The 27,417-nt window shown below is 49.0% G+C and overlaps 1 protein-coding gene across 1 annotated transcript in view; it reads left to right on the forward strand.

Moving 5' to 3' along the window:
* The window catches only part of LOC144326344 (maestro heat-like repeat-containing protein family member 1), a 58,948-nt gene that overhangs the window by 5,534 nt on the left and 25,997 nt on the right, over window positions 1–27,417 (forward strand). The window contains exons 3-9 of the mRNA XM_077922879.1: window positions 9,821–9,937; window positions 11,326–11,436; window positions 20,831–20,971; window positions 21,983–22,102; window positions 23,288–23,361; window positions 23,454–23,589; window positions 27,308–27,403. Coding sequence (XP_077779005.1) covers window positions 9,821–9,937; window positions 11,326–11,436; window positions 20,831–20,971; window positions 21,983–22,102; window positions 23,288–23,361; window positions 23,454–23,589; window positions 27,308–27,403 — 795 coding nt within the window. The remainder of the gene's footprint in view (window positions 1–9,820; window positions 9,938–11,325; window positions 11,437–20,830; window positions 20,972–21,982; window positions 22,103–23,287; window positions 23,362–23,453; window positions 23,590–27,307; window positions 27,404–27,417) is intronic.

Raw genomic sequence — 27,417 nt, forward strand, 5'->3', positions numbered from 1 at the left:
TGTCGCCCCCTTCTCCTTGTGCCCTCCATCTTTCCCAACATCAGGGTCTTTTCCAGGGAGTCTTCTCTTCTCATGAGGTGGCCAAAGTCCTGGAGCCTCAGCTTCAGGATCTGTCCTTCCAGTGAGCACTCAGGGCTGATTTCCTTAAGAATGGATAGGTTGGATCTTCTTGTAGTCCATGGGACTCTCAAGAGTCTCCTCCAGCACCATAATTCAAAAGCATCAATTCTTTGGCGATCAGACTTCTTTATGGTCCAGCTCTCACTTCCATACATCACTACTGGGAAAACCATAGCTTTAACTATACGGACCTCTGTTGGCAAGGTGATGTCTCTGCTTCTCAAGATGCTGTCTAGGCCTGTCATTGCCCTTCTCCCAAGAAGCAGGCGTCTCTTAATTTCGTGGCTGCTGTCACCATCTGCAGTGATCATGGAGCCCAAGAAAGTAAAATCTCTCACAGCCTCCATTTCTTCCCCTTCTATTTGCCAGGAGGTGATGGGCTCAGAGGCCATGATCTTCGTTTTTTTGATGTTGAGCTTCAGACCATATTTTGCCCTCTCCTCTTTCACCCTCATTAAAAGTTTCTTTAATTCCTCCTCACATCAAGGTTGTGTCATCTGCATATCTGAGGTTGTTGATATTTCTTCCGGCAATCTTAATTCCAGTTTGGGATTCATCCAGCCCAGCCTTTCGCATGATGAATTCTGCATATAAGTTAAATAAGCAGGGAGACAAAATACAGCCTTGTCGTACTCCTTTCCCAATTTTGAACCAATCAGTTGTTCCATATCCAGTTCTAACTGTAGCTTCTTGTCCCACATAGAGATTTCTCAGGAGACAAATCCTTACTTCCCAGTGAATAGCCGTTGGACTATAATGCAACTTAAAAAGAAAAATATATTTCGAAAGATTTTTCCTCCAAAAGCATTTTATTTTAGAAATCCAATTTAATTTTTTAAAAAATGTGATTTAAATCAAAAAAAATCCATTAAAAAAATGGGTCATTGATTTTTATCCACCCTGGTCTGATGTTGCGCAGCGTGAACCAGGATTTCCCAACCTGGTGCCCTCTAAATGTTCTGGACCATGTGCTGCCTGGGGCTGGTGGGAGCATGTAGAAGGGTTCAAGTTGAGGGGAACTGCCATGAACTATCACAGGCAAAGGCAAACTCGTCCCTCCAGCTGTTTTGGGACTACAGCTCCCATCATCCCTAGCTAACAGGACAGGGGTGATGAGCATTGGAGTCCCCAAACAGCTGGAGGGCCGTGTTTGCCTAGGCCTGAACTATTGGGAGCCCAGCTTGGAGGAAGGTCCTATTTGCAGATGCAAGAGACGACTTTCCCCTGGTGAGAAGGAGTGGTGACCGCCAGTCTGGGGGGCTTGAAAAGAGGACCAGGCAAACTTGGGGAAGCAGAGAAGGCGATCAGTGCAGGATCTGTGGACCGGAAGAAGAACTAATCCATGAACTAGATTTGGTGGGGTGACTTGGACCCCAGGAAATGTTGCATGTTTTTGTCTTTAACTTTTGCAACTGATCGTTCCCGATATCTGGGAACGTTTCAGAACCCGATATTGTGCAGTAAAAGTTTTTGTGACTGTATTGTGCCAAATGTGGCCAATATTTCCTCTTCGCTCTCAAGAGCAGCTAATTTGCCAGGCCTGGGCATTTGGCAGAGCAGGCAAGCAAATACTTTATGCAACAGAAAATTTAATAAATAATCATACTGGGAGTGGTATTGTCTGTTTGTTATTATGGTATGTATTTTTGAGTCTTTATACTGTAAAACCGCCCTGTGATCTTCGGATGAAGGGCAGTACAGAAATTTAATAAATAACAGTAATAGCCACAATGCCTAGATTCTGTTTGTTCAGGGCAGGAAACAAACTGCTTTAAATGAATGGTGTGTCTCCCAGTCCAGAGGATTTATTGAATCTTCTTTGGAGTGTTACTTTAAAAAAGAAGAATTGATTGCAATAGATTTTACTCCAAATGATTTTTGCAAGAAGTCTATTTCTAGGCATGTGGGGTTTTTTTTAGAGAAGACAAGTAGATGGCAACTGTTCTCTAGACAAGAAACATGACACTTTTCTTCATTTTATTCCCAGCAGAAGACATCCAAGCCTGGACACAACAAGGTAAGTCCTTGTCGCGAATTCCTCGCGGCGCTTTTAGCAGAATGCTCAGAGTCCCAGGTTCTTTAGTGCAGTATTTATTATTGTGAGCTCAATATATATAGAAATATCTACAGAAGCAGTTCATCTAATCAGACAGAGTACCTGCACCTTGAGGCAAAAGAAGACTCCACACTCATCTACACCACTCCACCACTATTGGACAGGCTTCCCTTTTAAACCGGTGACAGCCAATCACATTACTGCTGCATCATTCTGACCCAGCACTTCCACAGAGAGTATTGGATCTGTAGCCTTATTGGAGTTCACTGATTGGGTCTGCGTTGCTCCGGGACAGGAGGAAGGAAGCCAAATGACACCGAGGTTGATTCAAAGAAGAAAGAGTTTATTCTGCTCTCCGGATAGCAGAAGGTAATTGCGTGATCAAGTCCACAGCAAGTCCAAAGAAATGACACGTTTCATGCAGTATATATATCCTCCAGGCACTCTCTCCATCCTTCCAACCACATCAGCCTATGTACGCAGGTTGACATCACATATGTTCTTGCTCTGGTATTCTTAACCATAAAAGGGTGTTCCTTCCTGTACTTCTGACCATAAAAGCATCTTCCTCTTCCTACTCTTATCTGGGAGGAATAGGTCATCATCTCTGGGAACACGCTCTGGCGCTGTTCCCAGATTGGGTCTGTGCGTCTTTTGTGGTCAGCACATAAGATAAGGCACATACGCATCATCCCTGCTCTACTGGAACTTGGCAAGGTCACTCATTGCCGCCACGGTCTGATAAGGGAGAGAGCTTGGAGCACAGCCGGGTTTTTGTTTATACATTGACTCAGAGCTCAAGTTAATGGATTTTAGCTAAGGAAAAATAGGGAATTTGGTGCAGTTTTCAAACTGCCTTCACAATCAGTTTTGGGTTTGGGAAACCCATTCCTTCACATCAGCCTGTTGCAAACTGAAGCCTGCAGACTTACTTGCACAGCATCCTGCAAATCCCAACACTCCTCCTTAAGTCAAAGGCTTGAGACCTAATAATTCTCTTAAGTCTCGAAATTTAGGACCATCCAAACATTTTGTATACAAATCCGCCACATTACATTTTGTGTTACAGTGCTGTACCTTTAACACATTTCTTTCCAAAGCATTTTTCACATTTCCGTATCTTATAGCAATATGTTTACTCTTGCTCTTAAAGTTCTGTTGGTTAGCAAGCTGTTGTGCAGCCATGTTGTCACTTAGCACAGAGATTGGCATTTCAGAAGGTATTCCAAGCTCTTTTGTTAGGCAAGCAAACCACTCTATTTGTGACACACATTCGCTTATGGCTGTATGGCTGAGTACTCTGCTTCACAAGTACTTGTGGCAACAAATGTTTGTTTCTGGGATTTCCACTGAACCAGGGCATTTCCAATATATATGGCATAGCCAGTGGTAGACTTTCCATTTTCTCTGTTCCCCCAGCTGGCATCAGCGTATGCATATACTTGCTGATCATATCCTGTATCAAGCACCAGTTTGTAATCTTTTGTGCCTTTCAGATACCTTAGGATTCTTTTAAGTGCTACACCAGGTCTGCACTTCTTTGGCTTAACATGTGCCCTGCCAATGTTATGTCGGGTCTTGTCCAACAACTTAAATATAACAGAGAACCTAACAGAGGATGAAACGCTGTGCATTCTCACATTTTTGCCCTTCTGGTTCCTTTTTGTACTGGTAGTTATGGGAGTGTCAACCTCACTTGCCCTCTCCATTCCATATGTCTTCAGTAACTTTTCGATTTTTTCCTTCTGACTCAGAGTAGACGCCCTCTTCATTTCTCTGAACCTCTACTCCTAAGTAATTCTGAATCTCTCCCAAATACTTGACTTTGTATTTGTTACCTAGGCTGTTTATAAACCAAGACACTTGCTTTTGTGCAGTTGTTATTAGACAGATATCATCAACATACAAAAGTAAATAACAAACGCTTCCTTGCACCATTGCTGAATATAAACAGGAATCAGCCAGGCTTTGTTTGAATCCCATCTTTTTCAAAGTTGTGTCTATGCATTCATGCCATAGACGTGCACTTTGGTGTAAACCATATAGTGCCCTTTGCAGCTTTAACACCATGCTGTCTTTTTCCAGCTCATAACCTGGTATTTGCTGTAAATACACCTCGGCGTCAATAGGAGCATTTAGATATGCTGAGGCAACATCAAAATGATTAACTTTTAACCCTCTCAGACTTGCCATTGCTAAAACTGATTTTACTGTTTCAGCCTTTGCTCTTGGGGCAAACACTTCATCATAATGTATCATTTTCCTTTGTGTAAAGCCCCTTGCAACCAGCCTGGCTTTCCTCTGACAACTACCATCAGCCAGCTTTTTCACTTTAAAAACCCACTTACAGCTTATGGGCTTTTTACCTTGAGGCAATTCTGGAGGTGTCAGCATCGCCCTTCAGCCAGTGTCACCAACTGGATTCATCCACTTCAGCCCCAACTGGGCTAGGCGAGCTGGGTAGCACTTCCAGAGACCACCTTCTGCACAGGAACAGGTCAAAGTGCTGTGGACTCACAGCTTAGAGTTGTGAGCATCAGATTCACTTCCACAAGAAGACAGTCATCGCACAGCAGAGTATAGCAGAGTACAGCAGAGCATAAATGACTCGGAGAGCAGCTCTGTAGAATATCTTTTATTCTATCTACAACTATAATACACAACTATATACAGAGCTAAATGAGGTCTAAACGAAAATGAATGCTGAACTGCACTGAGTGTCTGCAGCTGCTCTTAGCAGCAACCTTATCTATACACACGATCTCTCTCTAACACTCAGTCTCTCTCTCCGACACTTTGATGTGAGGCTGGAGCGGAATAAGTAGAGAGCAAAAACCGCCCCCTCCTCTCTGGAGAATCAGCAGAGAACATCAGCAGATTCTTGGATATGGGAGGGGTGAAATCTCCTCAGTAGGTACAAACACATTGTTATTTAGCAGAGAGTTATACTCTGCCTGCATTGCCTTTAACCACACCTCTTTCTCTAGAGTAGGTAAGTCTTGCACTTCTTCAAAGTTTTCTGGCTCAGTTACACAAACCCTGGTTTATGGTGGCTGGGAACCCATAACGGGCTGGAGGTTGGCCTTTATTACTTCTTTCAGACCTCCTTGGTTCATTAATCTCACCCCCTGGGCTACATTCAGGACTGCTTTTGGGGTGAATTGACTCTGGAGATTTACCTTTCCTGTCCCTATTGCACTTTCCTCTCTCCCCTGCTCCATGCTAGCAGCTGGAGAAAAATGCTCAGTCTTTACCTCCTCCCTTTCAATTTCTCTGGGAGAGCTGCCAATTCTTAGCTTTCTTTCAACGGCCTTATCAGTTACGCTCGGCAGTAAAACTTTTTCTGGCAGCAGGTTAGCATGTATCTTGGGCCAATTTCTTTGCTCATTAAAGCTGGCTGACTGACTATAACTCAAAAGATTTTTATCATCTTCAAACCTGTAGGCTTTCGTACCGCTTTCATACCCAAGAAATAGCAACTGCTGTGCCCTTTTCCCACCTTTTCTTCGGGTTTTTTACAGGTATGTCAACCCATGCCTTTGTCCCAAAGATTCTCAAATGTTGCAAACTGGGACTTTTGTTATAGAGAATCTTATAGGGTATGTCATCTAGCACCCTTGACCACAAACAATTTCTAATATAATTCGCTGTCTTAATACTCTCAGCCCAGTATTTAATTGGAAGATTTGCATCTGCCAACAATGCTTTCATTTGTGTCTGCAAGACACCTCCCCTACGCTCTGCTACTCCATTCTCCTGAGGAGTCACCACATTGGTAAGCCTATGTTTAATCCCTTGGGATCGCAACCAGTTTCTTAGGGAGCTTGCCATAAATTCTCCTCCCCTGTCTGTCTGAATAGAGCACAACTTTTGGCCAAGTTGCCTTTCTACCCTTCTTACCCAGAACTTCAAAGTTTGGGCAACGTCAGACTTTTGCTTTAATGGATAGACCCAGCCAAATCTAGAATAGTCATCCACTAGGATCAAACAATACTTGTTATGGGAGACACTTGGTGGAAAAGGACCAGTTACATCAGCATGAACCAACTCCAGTGGTTTTTTGGTTTCTCTCTGGCTTTCTCTTGCTACTGGGCAAGCCCTGCTTTTAACCTCCTTGCAGATATTGCAGTCTAAGTAATTATCACAACTTTTAATGTTTTTCATCCCCCCACACAACTCCAATGTTTTGTTCAGCACCTTAAAGCTGGCACGAGCCAGACGCCTGTGCAGCAGATGAATACACATATCATGGGTCGGGACATTTTGCACATTCGCAACCTTAGACTCACACTGCAGTACATACATATTAGTTCTAAGGTTAGCATTTGCCAACACTGCCCCATTTTGCTTTATCTGGCACTGATCTCCCACAAAGTTTACTTCAAAGCCTGCTTTTGCCAAGTCAGGAATACTCAGGAGATTGTTTTGCAACCTAGGCACACACAACACATTCCTGAATGTGTGTCCCAGCTGTGGGAACACAATCTCCCCCTCACAGACTACATTAGCTTTCTGGCCTGTAGCAAGACTTACATGGTTTTGTTTGAAGCCCTAGCATCAGTTAGCAATGCTTTTCTTTTACAAAAAGTTTGAGAAGCTCTGCTGTCCAGAACCCACAGCTCTTCATTTTCTTGGCCATCTGCAGACACCCAAGCGGTAGACTCTCTCTGCTGCCTCCTGTGCTTCTGCTGTTTTTGTTGTTTCCTCGGGCAGTCCCGAAGCAGATGTTCACTGGACTTGCAGCAAAAACACCTTTTTACTTTGTTGACCACCGGCTGGTCTGCAGCAGCTCCTCCTGGCTGTTTCTCTGGCTCCCGACACCTCTGCTCTTCCCGGCTGTTGTTCCCTCTGGGATGCTCCAACAGCTGGGCTGAGGTCATCTTTCTCTCTGAACGCCTGTCCTCCTCTGCATACAACCGTCTGGTAACGTATTCCAGAGTCAGCTTATCAGTCTCTACCGACTCAAGGAAATTGACCAGCATATCATAGCTGTCATCAAGGGAACTCAGGACTATAAAGACTTTGTCCTCTTCCCCCACAGGCCTCCCTCTTAAGGCTAGCTCCTGGAAACAGCCTGTTAGGAATTTTAGGTGGTTCACCAGGGAGTCCCCCGGTGTCTTCCGACACCGGTACGTTCTCCTGGTCAGTGTTATCAGTGAGCCAGCTGTCTCTCGCACATGGACAGCCTTGAGCGCATTCCACGCCTCACTTGCCGTCACCTTATCAGCTACGTAGACTAGCTGGCTGTCGTCCACTCCAAGGATGATCGTAGCTAAGGCTTTCTCGTCCTTTTCATCCTCCTCAGGGGGCTGCGGTGGATCTTCCACCACTTTCCACAGGCCCTCACGCTTGAGGAAGTGTTGCATGCGGACTGACCAGATGCTGTAGTTCGTGGCCATCAGCTTCTCCAGCAACACGCCAGCTCTGGACTGCTCCATCCCTGCAGCTCCCCTCCAGCACCCACGGCTAGATAACTGCCACCTGTACTCATGCGCAGCGGAAGTGTGCTGGGCCCAAAACCCTGTCAGGAATTCCTCGTGGCGCTTTTAGCAGAAAGCTCAGAGTCCAAGGTTCTTTAGTGCAGTATTTATTATTGTGAGCTAAATATATATACAAATATCTACAGAAGCAGTTCATCTAATCAGACAGAGTACCTGCACCTTGAGGCAAAAGAAGACTCCACACTCATCTACACCACTCCACCACTATAGGACAGGCTTCCCTTTTAAACCGGTGACAGCCAATCACATTACTGTGGGGTGCCACAAAAGAGAACACCCTCTCCCAATTTCAGTCATGGGGGGATGGTGGGGAAACCCGTAAGAGGCTGCGGGTGCAGGTATTAGTTCTCCTAAAAAGCGGGAAGAGCCTGGGGTCAGCGTATCTAGGACAAAAGTGTGTCATGAGAATGAAAGAATAGGCTGCTGGGTTAGACCAGCAGCCTGCACAGTCCAGCATCCTTATCTCACAGTGGCCAACCAGATGCCCATGGGAAACGGGAAGGCAGAATTCGAACACAGAGCCCTCTCCCCTTCCTGTGGTTTCCAGCAACTGGTATTCAGAAGCATTCCTGCCTCCAACAGTGGAGGCAGAGCAATTAGGACATGCTGAACTTGTCAACTTTCAAATTCCCCAAATGAGGAGTACTAAAGAGTTGTAATAGGGACGCGGGTGGCACTGTGGGTTAAACCACTGTGCCGCTTGGGCTTGCCGATCGGAAGGTCGGTGGTTCGAATCCCTGCGATGGGGTGAGCTCCCGTTGTTCGGTCCCAGCTCCTGCCCACCTAGCAGTTCAAAAGCACATAGTGCAAGTAAATAATAATAATAATAATAATAATAATAATAATAATAATAATAATTTATTTATATCCCACCCTCCCCAGCCGAAGCCAGTACTGCTCCGGCTGGAAGGTAAACGGCATTTCCGTGTGCTGCTCTGGTTTCGCCAGAAGCGGCTTAGTCATGCTGGCCACATGACCTGGAGAAACTGTCTGCGGAAGCGGACAAATGCCGGCTCCCTCGGCCTTAAAGCGAGATGAGCTTTAAGCCCAGAGTCATTTGCGACTGGACTTAATTGTCAGGGGTCCCTTTACCTTTACCTTTAAAGAGTTGTAACATGACTTGGGAATTCATAGAATCATAGAATCATAGAGTTGGAAGAGACCACAAGGGCCATCGAGTCCAACCCCCTGCCAAGCAGGAAACACCATCAGAGCACTCCTGACATATGGTTGTCAAGCCTCTGCTTAAAGACCTCCAAAGAAGGAGACTCCACCACACTCCTTGGCAGCAAATTCCACTGTCGAACAGCTCTTACTGTCAGGAAGTTCTTCCTAATGTTTAGGTGGAATCTTCTTTCTTGTAGTTTGGATCCATTGCTCCGTGTCCGCTTCTCTGGAGCAGCAGAAAACAACCTTTCTCCCTCCTCTAAGTGACATCCTTTTATATATTTGAACATGGCTATCATATCACCCCTTAACCTCCTCTTCTCCAGGCTAAACATGCCCAGCTCCCTTAGCCATTCCTCATAAGGCATCGTTTCCAGGCCTTTGACCATTTTAGTTGCCCTCCTCTGGACACGTTCCAGTTTGTCAGTGTCCTTCTTAAACTGTGGTGCCCAGAACTGGACACAGTACTCCAGGTGAGGTCTGACCAGAGCAGAATACAGTGGCACTATTACTTCCCTTGATCTAGATGCTATACTCCTATTGATGCAGCCCAGAATTGCATTGGCTTTTTTAGCTGCCGCATCACACTGTTGGCTCATGTCAAGTTTGTGGTCAACCAAGACTCCTAGATCCTTTTCACATGTACTGCTCTCAAGCCAGGTGTCACCTATCTTGTATTTGTGCCTCTCATTTTTTTTGCCCAAGTGCAATACTTTACATTTCTCCCTGTTAAAATTCATCTTGTTTGTTTTGGCCCAGTTCTCTAATCTGTCAAGGTGTGTAAAATCAGAAGATGTGTAAAATTGCATACAAATCATTAAAACAATTGCCTAGTACTTGCAATCTATTATTATTATTTAGTATTACCCGACATTTTCAGACGGTAAAATTGAAATTCTTTGGTTTTCCAAAAGCAGTTGATGTAGCTGGTGGGGTCTCCTCCCTGTGACTCACCCAAACCTTCCCCAACCCTTAGAACGCCCTCTATAGATACTATGGACTCAAGCTGCGGGATTCCAGGAGCGCAGAGACAGTCCACCAGTACCTGCACTTACTCCTGACGTTGCCTCTTGAAGAGGAAGCAGACAGAGAGGTGAGTGAATGTGTGGGATGTCAGGGGGGAGGAGAGCCAGAGGGACTGGGACTGCGCTCACACGGAGACTGTCCTGGAAGAGCCTCCTCCTTCTGAACCCTCCTGATTCAAGCGCCTCCCCAGGCTGCTCCCCAGTGTCCCACCACCACAATCCAGGGTCCCCCACTCTTCCTCATCCAGCCAGTCCCTGACATTACCCCACAGACCCCACCAGCCCTCTGTCCTGATTTCCGGATTGGTCTCTGCTCGTGACCTTCCTTCCTTCAAGGATTTCGTGCCCACCCAGTCACCCCCTCAAAGCCTCTTACAGGAGGAACCGCTTTTCAGCATTCAACATATCTGGGGCAGATTTGTTTAGTTTTGGGTTCGATCAGAGCAGCCAACAAGTGGCCCTCAATGCCTTTCTTGGCAGCCCTCAGCAACCTTGGAGGCACCCCTACACACCTGTAGGCCTTGCACCGCCTTCCCAAAGCTGGGTAAGGAGGTGCTGGGCTTGGGGAAGGAGGCAGGTGTGATCTGTCAGGGTCCTAGAGTCCTCAGTTAGCTCTTTCCCACCTTTGGCAAGAAGGTGGGAAGGCTCTAGGTCCCGCCAGAGCCTTGTGCCTCCTTCCCAAAACCCAGCGCCTCACCTGCCTACCTTTGGGAAGGCAGCATGCGGGCTGGGGCGTGTGTGTCAAATTTTGGCCTTGCTCCCCTCTCCCACATGACAAGTCAGTGTGCAGCCCAGAGGTTCTGTGCTGAACTACTCTTGTGGCCCACTTGGTATGAGAAATTGGAGCACCCTGGTTTAGATGGTGCATATTCCTGCTCTGGTGCCTTTGGGTGAGGGGTGGATTACAAATACTTCCAGGGAATAAATGATGCATTTTAATGTAGTTGGGTGTTTAATGAAGCCAAGAACTGTATCACAAGATTCGAAAATGTCAGAATGCAAGGCATCCTTGCATTTCAAGCTGCACATGAGTCTGGGAGGTGTGGTCTGGTCAGTTCACATCAGAATCCACAGAAATATCGTTCTTCAAACCACCCCTATTATTATCCGGGATGAAAGGATCTGTTCAAATTGGTTCTCTAAGTCTCATTTCTCCACTCTTAAATTTGGTTCCCCACATTTTGCAGCAATCTGCTTACAGAATCACATTTATCCTCCATCCCTCATGATCAGCTGAGCTTAATGGTTGCCATCAATTTCATTTTAATTGATTTTAATTAATTTTTATAATGAAATGTTTTTAGAATGTTGTACTATTTTATTGTTGTTAGCTGCCCTGAGCCCGGCTTTGGCTGGGGAGGGCGGGATATAAATAAAATTTATTATTATTATTATTATTATTATCACTAATTGCAATCAAGAAAACGACATGTTTGACGTGCCTCATTCTCCCTAGGGAATTTCTGAGGCTATCGGTGTGGCTTCAAGCACCCATATTTCCCAGGCGCTGATGGCAGTGCGGGATTTTGGCCGCGCAGCCATTGCAAGAAAGACTGAGACGTCTGAGGTAAGGGTGTGAAGTGAGGAAAGAGTGCAGCAAGAGTGTAGGTCAGCCATCCCCAGCCTGGTGCCCCTTCCCCATCTGTGTGTTTTGAATTGGAACTCCCATCAGCCCCTGCCAGCATGGCCAATGGTTAGACAAAGGTCCTGGCAAATTGGATCCTTAGCGGCTATCCACACCAAAGCATGTGAAGCAGCCTCTGGGTTCCTCTGATCTAGTAAAACAGAGCTGTGTTGGAAAAGAACAAATCCTGCCCCATTTCCAAATATGCTCTTTTTCAAGGGATGGGATCCTTACCATTCCAAAAAAGCAATTGGATCTGCTCATCCTCTCAGTATGGAAGCCAGACAGCTTCCTCTGTGGGTATGTCTCAGTCATCCTTCTGAAGTGGGCTCCAGCAGCCCTGTCTCTGTGGCTCCAGATCCTAGATCTGATCTGATCCCTTGGCTCAGTCAGTCAGTCAAACGGATTCGTTAGAAACCATTGGTCATCCCCCAAAGTACACTGACCCCTGTTTTTAGGTTGGTTGCCAGATGGTTGGTTGGCATTTCTTCAATAGTGGAAGCTAATGGGGGACCCCCAAGGGTCATCTAGTCCAACCCCCTCTGATGCAGGAATCTCAGCTCAAGCATCCCTGAGAGATGGCCATCCAATCTCCAACGAAGGAGAGTCCACAACCCCCCAAGGGAGAGTGTTCTGCTGTCAGAAAGCTTTGAATGAAGAACCTCTTAGAGTTTGGAAGAGGGGACACCTCTCCAACTGAGGGGAGGGAGCAGAACCCAAGAGAGAAGGCAGGCGGCAGGCTGGGAGAGGCAGAGAGAAAGAGGGGAGAGGTTTCAGCTGCATCCCGGGGCAGGGCAGCTGCCCAAGTTGCTCTCGTGCAAGGGTTCTTCTGCTTACGGGAGTGCCTGCTGGCCCCATTCAACTATGTTCTAGAGTAGACCCATTGAATTTAATGAAGATGACTAAGTTAGGCCCATTCATTTCGACAGGTCTACTTGAAGCAAAGCATAGTTGAGTGTCACTCTCTGTGTTCACCTCCATGTATTTGTGTCAGGGGTTCAGGAGCAGAGGCAAGGGCAAGGGAGGAAACAGAGAGCGAGGGGGAGGAGTCCGAAGAAAGGATGAGTGATGACGACGACCCGAGATCTCCGAGTCTTTCCAGTGAATCGGAAGATTCACAGAAAGGAGCGCCAGTGGCCAGAGCAAAGGGGGGGCCTAGGGGGACACCCCAGGAGGAAGGGACCAGCGGGGGTTCAGAGGGCAGCAGTTGGAAATCGGGGCCAGCGTCCCCACCAGAGCACAGTGGAGAGGAAGGACGTCAGGGATCGAGCCCTGGCAGCTCGCAGCAGGGAGGAGGGCATGAGTCAGGAGTGACCACGCCCCCATCGGGGAGCGAAGAAACGGTCAAGCGGAAAGTGGAAGGCTGGGCGCGCACGCCAAGTTCAAATGCACAGGAAGGCGGCGCAGTAAGCAGCCCGGAAAGGGAGCCAGGTCCTAAAGCCCGACGCAAGGAGACAGGAGGGTCCGGGGGGTCAGCGTCAGAGGAGTTCCGGAGGGAGGAGACCACGGGGGGCAGAGGGACCCAGAGAAGGACGGTCAGGCGGAAAAGGTGGAGTAAGGCGAGGATATTAAGTTGGTGTACGAGGGGCGGAGATTCAGACGGAGCTTCGCCGGTCTAGCCATAAGACGTAGAGTTGCACGCAGCAGCTTGGAAATGGAAACTGTAACTCAATAAAGACTTTTATAAAGCGAACGCTGGCTAGCGTGATCCTCTGTGAGCTGGGATCGGAGAGCAGCTCTGACAGTAAGCTCCGTCTCTCATTCCTGTGGGCATCGAAAGCCTAGCGGAGAGGAGAGAAGGCTGGTGCCTACTCGAGAGCTCACGAACGGCAGACAAGATGACGGCCGAACAACAGATAGCGGATCTCAGAGAAGCAGTGACACAACTGAATGCCGAGGTACTTGCATCCAGGAAGAGAGAGGAGGACGCAGCTGCCGCCTACAGAGATCTCCAGGTCAGATTGGAAATGCTTACGAAGCAAGGGCAACTGACACCCAGACCGGAGGGGATTGGGTTGGGGAGACGAGCAGGCGGTCTAGTCTCTCACTTCGATGGGAATTTGCAACAGTACCCCAACTTTAGAGCAGATGTAAAGTGTGCACTGCAACTGCTGGAAAAGGACTTTAGAGATGAGCAAGAGAAGGTGGGGTTTATCATGTCCCATTTGCATGGAGATGCTAAAGCATGGCTGCGCAATTTGTGGAGAGATAAGGATCCGGCGCTCCAAAATGCGGATGCCTTCATTAAAGCGATGGATGGGTGCTTCTTATCAAGCATAGACGTGGATCTTGCCCGGAAGGAGGTGCATGGATTTAAGCAGGGGAGGGCCAGTGTACGGCAGTATCATGCCCGCTTTTTTGCATTGGTCAGTGCCCTGGAATGGGACAGAGATTCGGCTCCAGTCAGAGACCTGTTTTGGGAAGGCTTGAGCGGCCCGGTTAAGGACGAAATTGCGAGGGGGGAGAGACCCCGGAGCACGCAGGAGATCGTTCAGAGGGCGCTCGCAGTTGGGGTCCGTCTGGAGGAACGTCCTTGGGGCAAGGACGAAGGGCGCGGAGGGCGCGAACCAGCCAGAGGCTACTCCTTCGTTCCCAGAGAAGCAGCGCGTGCGCAATCCACGCCTCCGCCAGGAGGAGGAGCGGAACCTATGGAGGTTGGCGGTGCAAGGGCCCAGTCAGCAACCAGAGCCCTAGCACCGGGAGCAGTGAAAGCAAAGCCTCCTAGAGGGAACCGGAAGTGCTACATCTGCGACAATCCCCAGCACATGGCGAAAGAGTGTCCCCAGAGGCTCCACAAGCACACTGCAGCCTCAGCAATGGTAACTGCAGCGACTCAGCAAGGAGAACCACAGCAGGGAAACGAAGGAGTCTGGCTGGAGACAGAGGCACTGGGGCCCAGCCAGACGTGTCAGTGAAGCAGTCCCCAGAGATGTTGCAACCCACGGACCCCCTCCCGCCCAAACCAGTAGTGCGGCTCACCGCATCGCTCCAACTACCCAATGGACTCACCATGGACGTGCCAATCACTATTGACTCAGGAAGCAATGCGGACTTTATAGGGCAAGACTTTGTCGACCAGCACGATATACAGTTGCTGCCTGCCACACTGCCCCTGCAGGTAGTCACGGTGGATGGCAGGGAGCTGCTCGGGGGGCAAGTCGTGAAGCAAACGCCACCAATGGTGATGCGACTTGGGAACCACAGGGAAGTCATCAGCTTCAATGTCACTCAATTATCGGACACGCCCATTGTATTGGGCATGAGTTGGCTGGACAAGCACAGCCCAGCGATGGCGTGGAATCAGAGGCAGCTGACTTTCGGCTCTTCCTATTGTGCTGAACACTGCATCCTGCCCCAGCAGGAGGGAGAGGAAGAGGAGTCACAGCTGCAGCTTGGGACGCTGCAAGCTGTTCCCCACAAGTACGCAGACTTTTTGGAGGTTTTCTGCGAGAAGGAGGCGGACAAGCTACCCCCCCACAGACCATACGACTGCAAGATCGAGCTCCTACCAGGGGCGGCGTTGCCAAAGGGGAAACTGTACTCCATGTCTGAGGACGAACTACAGGACCTCAAAGAGTTCATAGATCACAATCTGGAGCGCGGTTTCATCCGAGAGTCCAAGGCAGTGGGGGGCAGTCCGGTATTCTTTGTCAAGAAGAAAAACACGCCCCAAAAAAGGCTCATGGTGGACTATCGGATTTTGAACGCTGTGACCAAGCCATCGGACTTCCCCATGCCCAGGATCGACGACCTCCTCGCGACGGTGCGCAAAGGACGCGTCTTCACCAAGTTGGACCTCCGAGGGGCGTACAACCTCATTCGTATGCGGGAGGGCGACGAGTGGAAGACAGCCATGTTCACGCCCCTGGGCACCTACGAATACAGAGTTATGCCTTTTGGATAACAAAATGGCTCCCACTGTTTTCAAGCTTTTATGCATCACGTCTTGGCAGGGCTGCTCTACAAGAAGTGTGTCTGTTTCCTGGATGACATACTCATCTTTTCTGAATCGCAGCAAGATCACGACAGAGACGTCAAAGAAGTGCTGAGCAGACTACAGCAGCATAGGCTCTACGCCAAGCTGGAAAAATGCCAGTTCGACGTGTCGGAGGTGGACTTCCTGGGCTACAGGTTGTCAGGCAAAGGGCTCGCAATGGACAGCGCCAAGGTTCGCGCAGTTTTGGATTGGAAAAGTCCGCGCAACCGGAAGGAGGTCCAGCGGTTTGTGGGCTTTGCGAACTTCTATCGCAAGTTCATCAAGGGGTTCGCGATGCAGACGGCGGCCATCACGGACACGCTCAGCTCCAAGAAGAAGAAATTCATCTGGACGGCGCAAGCAGAGCAGTCCTTTCAGGCACTCAAGCGTCTCTTCGCGTCGGAGGAGCAGCTACTACACGTCAACCCCAGCAGACCAATGAGGGTGGAGACGGACGCTTCAGACAGAGCCGTAGGAGCAGTTCTGTTGCAGCAAGACCCGCAGGGGGCTTGGAGGCCGGGGGCGTTCTACTCCAGGAAGCTCACCAAGTCAGAACAGAACTACACCATCTGGGACAGGGAGTTGTTAGCCATTCATGCAGCCTTCAAGGCGTGGAGGCACTTCCTGATCGGAGCCAAGCACACAGTGCAGGTCCGCACGGACCACAAGAATCTGGAGCACTGGCGCACGGCGAGGTTCCTGAACCAGAGGCAAATACGTTGGGCAGAGTTCTTTGCGGACTTCGACTTCCGTATAGAGTATGTCCCGGGGGACACCAACATCATGGCGGACGCCCTCTCCCGTAAACCGCAGTACCTCGAAGAGGCGACGCCAGCGGCGGCCATGCATATCTTCGCACCAACAGCGTGGGCGTGCGCTTCGGCGACTGTTGACCTGGAGGCGGTACGACGTGCATTGCGGGACGACTCTTTCGCGCGAGCAAAGATGGCAGAGGCGCACAGGGGCACGGCGGCGACCGACGAGTTCCAGGTTCGCGATGGATTACTCCTCCGTAAAGGGGCCATCTACGTGCCAGGGGACGATCTTCGCGCCAAGGTACTGCAGCAGTTGCATGACGCGCCCACTGCTGGGCACTTTGGCACAGAGAAGACGATAGAATTAGTCGCCAGAGACTTCTGGTGGCCCAGAATGAGAGGGGAAGTCGCGGACTACGTGGCGAGGTGCGACACCTGCCAGAGGGCCAAACCAGTACACAGACCGCCGGCGGGACTGCTGGAACCTCTGCAAACCCCGTTCGAACCATGGGAGAGAGTGGCCCTGGACTTTGTCACGGATCTGCCCAGCTCGAGGGGCAAAACGGCAGTGCTAATGGTGGTGGACTTGTTCTCCAAGATGGCACATTTCATTCCGTGTGCGAAGGTGGCCACGGCGGAACAAACCGCCAAACTGTTCATAGACCACGTGTTCAAGGTTCACGGTCTGCCGCGGTCTATACTGTCTGACAGGGGGCGGCAGTTCATCTTGAACTTCTGGCAGAAACTGATGGGCTTCCTGAACGTCAAGATCAACCTGGCTTCGGCTAGACACCCGCAGACCAACGGGCAAGCGGAGCGGGTCAATGCCATCATGCAGCAGTACCTGAGATGCTACGCAAATCAACAGCCTGCGACGTGGGTGGACTACCTGCCGCTCACCGAGTTCGCCTACAACAACACGAAACACGTGTCCACAGGGGTGACGCCGTTCTTCGCCAACAACAGAAGGCACCCCAGAACCTTCCCGGGACTGGAAAGAATGGGGGAGGGGGAGCCGCAGACAGCAGACGCGTTCGCGTCAGAGTTGCAAGAGGTCCACGATCAACTTCGGCGGCGCCTGGAGCTGGCTAAACACGCATACAAGGTGCAAGCGGACAAACACAGGAGAGTCGGCGAAGAGATCCAGGTGGGAGACTGGGTCTGGTTGGCAGCCCAAGCAGTGCCGGCCAGGTCATTAGCAAAGAAGAAACTAGGGCATAAACAACTAGGGCCCTACCAAGTCGAAGAACAGATCAACCCGGTGGCTTTCAGGCTGATGCTTCCGGAGGGTTCCAGAATGCATCCGGTGTTCCACAGGTCGGTACTCACTCCCTACAAGACACCTCACAGGTTTCAGGAACCAGGAACGGCTCCGAGTCCGCTACGAGAGGGAACCGAACAAGGGGGAGTGACACAAGAGGAGTCCATCAACGAGGTCACAGAGATTTTGGACTCTAGATGGGGAGAAGAGGGAGTAGAATACCTCCTCGCCAAGGAGGGCTTCCCGGCCAGTGCCAACAGCTGGGTGCCAGGCTACGCCTTGGAGGAACCTCTGCTCAAGGACGAGTTTCACGCCCTTTTCCCACACAGGCCCATGCCAGCAGACTTTTTCGACGATTGGCTTTTCACACCGACGCTTTCAGCCAGCACTTTCCACGGGTTCGACTCGGACGAGGAACCGACAATGGACATGCGTTCCCCGGAGGGGTCGCCCTCGGGATCTGCCTCAGAGCCCTCGTATTGGTGGGACGATAGACCAGAGGAGCAGTGGCGCAGGAAGTGGCTGGAGGTTCCAGGTCGAGCGACGGACCCGGGAACGACTGAGGCGGAGACGGACGTGGACATGTTCGGGGAGGACCTGGGCTTCGAGCACGGCGGCACAGAGATGGAAGCGGAGGTGACCTCTGTCGACGAGCACAGGGAGGAAGAATCGGAAGTCTTCAGTTGGAGGCCCGCCAAGGGAAGCGAACTGTATCCGGCATTCGTCCCCATGACTCGGCAGCACCCAGCTCCCGCACCGGAAGGAGGGGAGGGGGGAAAGGGGGGCTTCGAGGGGGGGATGGATGTCAGGGGTTCAGGAGCAGAGGCAAGGGCAAGGGAGGAAACATGGAGCGAGGGGGAGGAGTCCGAAGAAAGGATGAGTGATGACGACGACCCGAGATCTCCGAGTCTTTCCAGTGAATCGGAAGATTCACAGAAAGGAGCGCCAGTGGCCAGAGCAAAGGGAGGGCCTAGGGGGACACCCCAGGAGGAAGGGACCAGCGGGGGTTCAGAGGGCAGCAGTTGGAAATCGGGGCCAGCGTCCCCACCAGAGCGCAGTGGAGAGGAAGGACGTCAGGGATCGAGCCCTGGCAGCTCGCAGCAGGGAGGAGGGCATGAGTCAGGAGTGACCACGCCCCCATCGGGGAGCGAAGAAACGGTCAAGCGGAAAGTGGAAGGCTGGGCGCGCGCGCCAAGTTCAAATGCACAGGAAGGCGGCGCAGTAAGCAGCCCGGAAAGGGAGCCAGGTCCTAAAGCCCGACGCAAGGAGACAGGAGGGTCCGGGGGGTCAGCGTCAGAGGAGTCCCGGAGGGAGGAGACCACGGGGGGCAGAGGGACCCAGAGAAGGACGGTCAGGCGGAAAAGGTGGAGTAAGGCGAGGATATTAAGTTGGTGTACGAGGGGCGGAGATTCAGACGGAGCTTCGCCGGTCTAGCCATAAGACGTAGAGTTGCACGCAGCAGCTTGGAAATGGAAACTGTAACTCAATAAAGACTTTTATAAAGCGAACGCTGGCTAGCGTGATCCTCTGTGAGCTGGGATCGGAGAGCAGCTCTGACAATTTGTCAATTAAGCGAATTATTACAAAGGCATAGTAACTGTTCAGTTTCTGTTAATTGGTTCTCGTGGGAAACTTGCAGATTCTAGCTTCGCACAATTAACTCAGGGCAGTGTCAATTTACTCTTGGCAGAAAGCCCAGGTCTGCTTGACCTAGAAACTACTCACTCTGATTGGTTAACGACCAGCACTCAACTCTGTTATCAAGGGATTGCTAGCTCAGTTTGAAGTGAGGTGTTGTTAGGAGTAGAAGTGCTGTGTATGGTTTTGAGAGAGAGAAAGAGAGGATTTATTTTGCTTTGATTTGTATGCAGAAACTCTGCTGGTTTTATTTTTCCTTTTAATAAATCCTGTAAATAGTTATTCTGAGTCTAGCTGACTAGTCATTACCGCCACAACTAGCTTCTTCGCTGTGCAGGAAAACTCTGCTACGTTTGGGCTAAAGCCAATAGGGCTATGCCTGACACTTCAAAGTTCCATGAGTAACTGTGTGCGGATCTAACAGTTCCATAACCTGAGGGGCCTTGGGGTCATGTGCCCCCGACTCTCCAATTCTCCAACCCAGCTGGAAGGAGATCAGAACCTTTTCCTTCCACTTTCAGTTAACTTCCCTCAAGCTTCCGGTCTCTTTTTTGCAACTGTGCTCGAGGAGAAGGGAGCAGGAGCCGATGAGTCCAAGGCTCATTCACACAATAATAAACCATAGTTTATCACAGAGGTAACCAAAATGGGGCCCTTCAGATGCTACAGATTGCAACTCCCATCCCTCCTGACCACTGGCCATGCTGGCTGAGGCTGATGGGAGCTAGAGGCCAACCTATGTTGATGCCCTCTGGTTTATTGTTACATCTGAACGCAGCCCTGAACTCTCTTGTGCTCTGCCATCCAAGAGAAATGAAACCCAGGAGTGTGGTACCCCTGGATTTTTGATGTGAGTTGGGAAATGACCAAGGAAATTTCCCAACCCTCACTATGGAGAAGATGAGCAGATCCACCCAGTTCATTTTAATTTTAAAAAAGCAGCTCCCATGGAAAAGAGCACCAGTGGCCAGTCTACCCTACACTGTCCTGCACTTTCTCTCTGGTTGACTGACCGAACCCAAAGAGAACACCTTCATGGTTCCTCGTCATCCTGGGGAAAAAGTGACCAGTGGGGTGTCACAGGGTTCTGTCCTGGGCCCGTTGTTGTTCCACGTTTTTTTTTTTTAAATAAATGACTTGGATGAAGGAATTGAGGGGATGCTCATCAAATTTGCAGATGACACCAAACTGGGAAGGGTAGCCAATGCCACAGAAGACAGAATCGGGATTCAAGATAACCTTAACAGATTGGAGAACTGGGCCCAAACTAACAAAATGAAATTCAATAGGGTCAAATGTCAGGCTCTACATTTAGGCAGGAAGAACCCAATGCACATATATAAGGTGGGGGAGCCCTGGCTTGCCAGCAGTTTGAGTTTCCTGGAGGAAAAAAAAATACAAAATTTGTAAGTCTGCACAACAACTTGTTGATGTTACTTAGTCGTTTAGTCGTGTCCGACTCTTCGTGACCCCCTGGACCAGAGCACGCCAGGCACTCCTGTCTTCCACTGCCTCCCGCAGCTTGGTCAAACTCATGCTGGTAGCTTAGAGAGCTTGTCCCCTTCTCCTTGTGCCCTCCACCTTTCGCACAACAACTTACTGACTACTAATATTTTCCCAGCTGCTAAAAGGTCCCAACTAAATGGTGATTTGTTTCCAATTGCACTTAAGGTTCCCAAACTCACTTTCCCCATCCTTTCCCTCCAGAATACTAGCAAGACGAATGCCAGTATCACCGTCATCCTTTGCTGTGGGCAAATGGCATTCGGGGCACGGCAGGATGACCTCCCCTTTTTTATAGACGTCATCACAGAGGAGCTCCTCTTCCAATTCCAGAACAGCAGGAAGGTATGGCTCTGATTATCACATGGACTCCTGTTGTTTGTTCTCTCAGCTATACCATACTTTTCCGTGTATAAGACGAGGTGTTTTTTATTATTATTAAAAAATGATGTTTAAAAATGAGGGTCATCTTATACACAGATAGTGCATAGGGGGGACGTGGGATTGGTTGCTGCTGCAAGCCAGAGATAGTCAGCGGCTATTGTGCGTGTTATTGGTGGCTGCGGCAAGGAGTGGTGTTGACTGGCTGTCGCTGCGGCAATTGGGAAGGCGATTGGCGGTTTCTGCCGGCGAGGGACAGACAATAGGTGGGTTTTGCGACGTGTATGAGTGGCAGCATAGGTCCAGCGGGGGAGCAATTTTTGGAATCCCCTCCCCCAAATAGCTGAACAACTGTGGGTAATCCTCCCCCCCCAAAAGCTCAGCAACTCTGGGCAATCCTTCCCCCATTTTCTTAATTTGGAGTCCCCCAAAATAGGGGGTGTCTTATGCACGAAAAAATACGGTATATCCTGCCTTTCTCCTGTCATACGACTCCATTTCCCCCGTGGTCACCATCCAGGCACTGAGCAGACCTCCTGAGCTCCGTCAAGGTCCTTGCACCACATCCCTTCAGACTGTGCCCTAGGGCAGGGTCTCTGGCTTCATCCACCGAAGGGTTGTAGACTGGGGTGTATACTGACTCCACCCTTAGGACCAGATGGGGCATTACAGTGGTACCTTGGTTCTCAAACTTAATCCATTCTGAAACCAAAGCGTTCCAAACCAAGGCACGCTTTCCCATAGAAAGTAATGCAAAATGGATTAATTCTTTCCAGACTTTTTTAAAAGAAACCCTAAAACAGCAATTTAACATGAATTTAACTATCTAACAAGACCATTTCTGGGTTAGGGTTAATTTTTGGATTGGGTTAGTGTTAGGGTAAGGATTAGAATTAGGGTTAGGGTCAGTGTGGCTTTATGTTTCCTTGTGATTTTGATTCAAACTCAATTTTATAAAATCCCTTCTCCTTTCAGAACGAGGCTTTGAAGAAGAGCTTTATGAAGGCAGCAACTCTAACAACCAAGGCGCTTGTGCAATCGAATGTGGGATATGTCACCTTCCCCCACAAAGACGAGCTCACCTTCTGCATCATAGTGAGTAAAAAGAAAAAGAAAAAAAGTGGGGGAATCTCCTGGGGTTTATTTTCAGAGCGTTTTTTCTTAAAAATAGCTGTGTAGGTCTAGCTCTGGGTTGCATGTTCTGACCATCTGGCCCCAAACCATTTCTGGGTGGTCATCTTCTGCTCCAACTCAAGTTTCCAAACCCTCTTGAAAGGCAGCCCTACATTGTGGCAACCTCAGCAGGATGTCACCAGCGCCTAAGTAAAAGAGGCTATGATTCTATGATTCTATGATTCTATGAGGTTCTCCCAGGAGGAGAGGGTTGTCGATGGCTCCCAGCCATGATTGCTATGTTCTACCTCCACAGAGGAAGGAAACAATGTTTCTGAATATAGTTGCTGGAAGCCACAGGTGGGGAGAGGGCTCTTGGGCTCATGGTCTGCTCAATGGTTTCTCACAGACGTCTGGTTGGCCACTGTGAGAATGCTGTGAGGATGCAGGACTAGATGGGCCCTTGACCTGGTCCAGAAGGCTGATCTTATGCTGTTCTTATGCGGTAGAGCTCTGCCCAGGAGAAAAAGGGAATCATAGAATCAGAGTTGGAAGAGACCACAAGGGCCATCGAGTCCAACCCCCTGCCAAGCAGGAAACACCATCAGAGCACTCCTGACATATGGTTGTCAAGCCTCTGCTTAAAGACCTCCAAAGAAGGAGACTCCACCACACTCCTTGGCAGCAAATTCCACTGTCAAACAGCTCTTACTGTCAGGAAGTTCTTCCTAATGTTTAGGTGGAATCTTCTTTCTTGTAGTTTGGATCCATTGCTCCGTGTCCGCTTCTCTGGAGCAGCAGAAAACAACCTTTCTCCCTCCTCTATGTGACATCCTTTTATATATTTGAACATGGCTATCATATCACCCCTTAACCTCCTCTTCTCCAGGCTAAACATGCCCAGCTCCCTTAGCCTTTCCTCATAAGGCATAGTTTCCAGGCCTTTGACCATTTTGGTTGCCCTCCTCTGGACACGTTCCAGTTTGTCAGTGTCCTTCTTATTCCCAGATCCAGGAAGCCCACTCTTCTCCTCTAGGAGGACCCACTTGCCAATTGCAAAGAAGTTGTCAAGTGGGCTGGATAGAGAGCACAACTCAGGGCTTGGTGTGGTGGTGGCAGGGATGGCGCCTCCAGTTCCCTGACATGCTGTGTGCTTCCCCACCACAGGAGGTTATCAAAGAGGAGCCAATGGCATCGCTCACCATATTACACCAAGCGATGGAAGCTATCATTCGCATGACGTAAGTACGGCCAGACACAGTACATATTTCTTCACCAGGTTTATGGACTGCTGGGTGCTGATCCTTTCCTCTCCCCTTCTTTCTCTTTTCAGTGCCTTGAGACCATGCATGGACCCCCTGCTCCGGTCTCAGCTGCTACAGAAAACCATCAGGAAGGTCTTCCAATTGCCATCATTGCAGGTCACGAAGGTCAAAGCCGGGAGCTCTGTGCCAGCAACACAGAGCCAGGTGACTGGACCTTCTGCTTCTGGAGGAAAATGGGGTTGCCAGGTTAAAAGATTTGAGGGCAAAGAGTCTGAGCCGTGTAAGCTGCAAAGAATGCTGCCCGAGACACTTGACCCATCACAATGATGTAACAGCCAGAGACTTGGGGTGTATATTTTTGATTTTAATCATGTTTCCATATTTATTGCATTTCACCTTTGGCTAAAATGTGGCTTTGGCTAAATGGATGATCATCCAAATGTCATAGACCGAATGGAGCAAAGAGCATGCAGACCTAGTGGTGGGAGGAGAAAATCCTTAAATAAGAGACACGGGGGAATGATTAATGGACTTCAATGTCTGTACACTAATGCGCAAAGCATGGGAAATAAACAAGATGAGCTTGAGCTCCTGGTACAGCAAACTAAATATGACATAATAGGAATCACTGAAACCTGGTGGGATAAATCCCACGATTGGAATGTAATAATGGAGGGATACAATCTATTTCAAAGAAACAGACCAGACAAGAAAGGAGGAGGAGTGGCGTTATATGTCAGGGATGTGTATACCTGTGAAGAGATCCAAGATTTAGAACCTCAAAGCCAAAGTGAGAGCATTTGGGTCAAAATTAAGGGAGAGAAGAATAACAGTGACCTCATTGTGGGAGTTTACTATAGATCCCCAAGCCAAACGGAGGACATAGATGATGCCTTCCTGGAACAGATGGCCAAGCATGCAAAAGGAAGGGAGATAGTAGTAATGGGGGACTTCAATTACCCGGATATTTGTTGGATGTCAAACTCAGCCAAGAGCATAAGGTCAAACAGATTCCTCACTGCCCTTGCAGACAACTTCATTGTCCAGAAAGTGGGAGAAGCAACAAGAGGAACAGCCATTTTAGATCTGGTCCTAACCAATGTTGATGACCTGGTTAGTGGGGTAGAAGTGGAAGGATCATTAGGCGCGAGTGATCATGCTCTTCTGAAGTTTACTATACAGCGGAAAGGAGCAGCCAAGCATACTAGGACTCAATTTCTCGACTTTAAGAAAGCCGACTTCATAAAGCTTAGGGAAGTGCTGGGTGAGATCCCATGGACAGTAATACTAAAAGGAAAGGGAGTTCAAGATGGCTGGGAGTTTGTTAAGAGGGAGATAGTAAAAGCACAACTTCAGGCAATACCAATGAGACGGAAACATGGAAGGTGCCTAAAGAAGCCAGGGTGGCTATCTAAAGAACTTTTAACTGAGTTAAGATTAAAAAAGGATGTGTACAAAAAATGGAAAAGGGGGGAAACCACCAAAGAGGAATTCAAACAAATAGCCAGCACGTGTAGACACAAAGTCAGAAAAGCTAAAGCACAAAATGAACTCAGGCTTGCTAGAGAGGTTAAAAGCAACAAAAAAGGCTTTTATGGGTATGTTCGTAGCAAAAGGAAGAACAAAGAAACCGTGGGGTCACTCAGAGGAGAAGATGGTGAAATGCAAACAGGGGACACAGAAAGGGCTGAACTCCTCAATGCCTTCTTTGCCTCAGTCTTCTCCGATAAAGAAAACAATGCCCGACCTGAAGAATTTGGAGCAAATGATTCAGCAGAGGAAACACAGCCCAGAATAACTAAGGAGATAGTACAAGAATACTTGGCTAGTCTAGATGTATTCAAGTCTCCAGGGCCAGATGAACTGCATCCAAGAGTATTAAAAGAACTGGCAGATGTGATTTCAGAACCACTGGCAGTCATCTTTGAGAATTCCTGGAGAACAGGCGAAGTCCCGGCAGACTGGAGGAGGGCAAATGTTGTCCCTATTTTCAAAAAGGGGAAAAGAGAGGACCCAAATAATTACCGCCCAGTCAGTCTGACATCAATACCAGGGAAGATTCTGGAGCAGATCATTAAGCAAACAGTCTGTGAGCACCTAGAAAGGAATGCTGTGATCACCAATAGTCAGCATGGATTTCTGAAAAATAAGTCATGTCAGACTAACCTGATCTCGTTTTTTGACAGAATTACAAGCCTGGTAGATGAAGGGAACGCAGTGGATGTATTCTACCTTGATTTCAGCAAGGCATTTGACATGGTGCCCCATGATATTCTTGTAAAGAAGCTGGTAAAATGCGGTCTTGACTATGCTACCACTCAGTGGATTTGTAACTGGCTGACTGACCGAACCCAAAGGGTGCTCATCAATGGTTCCTCTTCATCCTGGAGAAGAGTGACTAGTGGGGTGCCACAGGGTTCTGTCTTGGGCCCGGTCTTATTCAACATCTTTATCAACGACTTGGATGATGGACTCAAGGGCATCCTGATCAAATTTGCAGATGACACCAAACTGGGAGGGGTGGCTAACACCCCAGAGGACAGGATCACACTTCAAAATGACCTTGACAGATTAGAGAACTGGGCCAAAACAAACAAGATGAATTTTAACAGGGAGAAATGTAAAGTATTGCACTTGGGCAAAAAAAATGAGAGGCACAAATACAAGATGGGTGACACCTGGCTTGAGAGCAGTACATGTGAAAAGGATCTAGGAGTCTTGGTTGACCACAAACTTGACATGAGCCAACAGTGTGACGCGGCAGCTAAAAAAGCCAATGCAATTCTGGGCCTCATCAATAGGAGTATAGCATCTAGATCAAGGGAAGTAATAGTGCCACTGTATTCTGCTCTGGTCAGACCTCACCTGGAGTACTGTGTCCAGTTCTGGGCACCACAGTTCAAGAAGGACACTGACAAACTGGAACGTGTCCAGAGGAGGGCAACCAAAATGGTCAAAGGCCTGGAAATGATGCCTTATGAGGAACGGCTAAGGGAGCTGGGCATGTTTAGCCTGGAGAAGAGGAGGTTAAGGGGTGATATGATAGCCATGTTCAAATATATAAAAGGATGTCACATAGAGGAGGGAGAAAGGCTGTTTTCTGCTGCTCCAGAGAAGCGGACACGGAGCAATGGATCCAAACTACAAGAAAGAAGATTCCACCTAAACATTAGGAAGAACTTCCTGACAGTAAGAGCTGTTCGACAGTGGAATTTGCTGCCAAGGAGTGTGGTGGAGTCTCCTTCTTTGGAGGTCTTTAAGCAGAGGCTTGACAACCATATGTCAGGAGTGCTCTGATGGTGTTTCCTGCTTGGCAGGGGGTTGGACTCGATGGCCCTTGTGGTCTCTTCCAACTCTATGATTCTATGATTCTATGATTCTATGATTCTAAAATGCATCCACAAATCATTCCTGCATGCCTGCATTTTGTGACTCTCATGCCTCCCTCCTACGCTGCATTTAATTTTATTTGTTTGCTTGTTTGTTTATATGCTGCCCATCTGACTGGGTTACTCTAGCCACTCTGGGCGGCTTCCAACAAATTAAAACACAGCCAGACATCAAATATTTAAAACTTCCCTATGCAGGGCTGCCTTCAGATGTCTTCAGACGGAAGTATAATGATGTATCTCTCTGACATCTGATAGGAGGGTGTTCCACGGGGTGGGCCCCACCACCAAGAAGGCCCTCTGCCTTGGAACACCCCAAGGAAGTTGAGCCCAGTGTGGAGTCCTGTATCTTTATATCGCATGACCTGTAACCTTACATATATCAAGAAACGTTTGCTGTTTATGACTCTTTGTGTGCCTTGCTTGAACCCCTGCATAAGCTTTGTTACGAATTTGGACTAGAAGGCTCCAGAGCATGTGGGATTTCCATGGGGGTCTTCAGCTTCTAAGTGCTTTTGCTTCTCTCCTTCCAGGACTGCTTTCAAGAGACCATCTACATCTGGCTCAACATGCTCACCAGCTTGCTGTCGGAGGCCCCCTCTCTGGAGACGCTGCAGGAGATATTAGTGGTAAGGGAGCCCCC

This window comes from Podarcis muralis, chromosome W, assembly GCF_964188315.1.
Source record: "Podarcis muralis chromosome W, rPodMur119.hap1.1, whole genome shotgun sequence".
NCBI lineage: Eukaryota > Metazoa > Chordata > Lepidosauria > Squamata > Lacertidae > Podarcis > Podarcis muralis.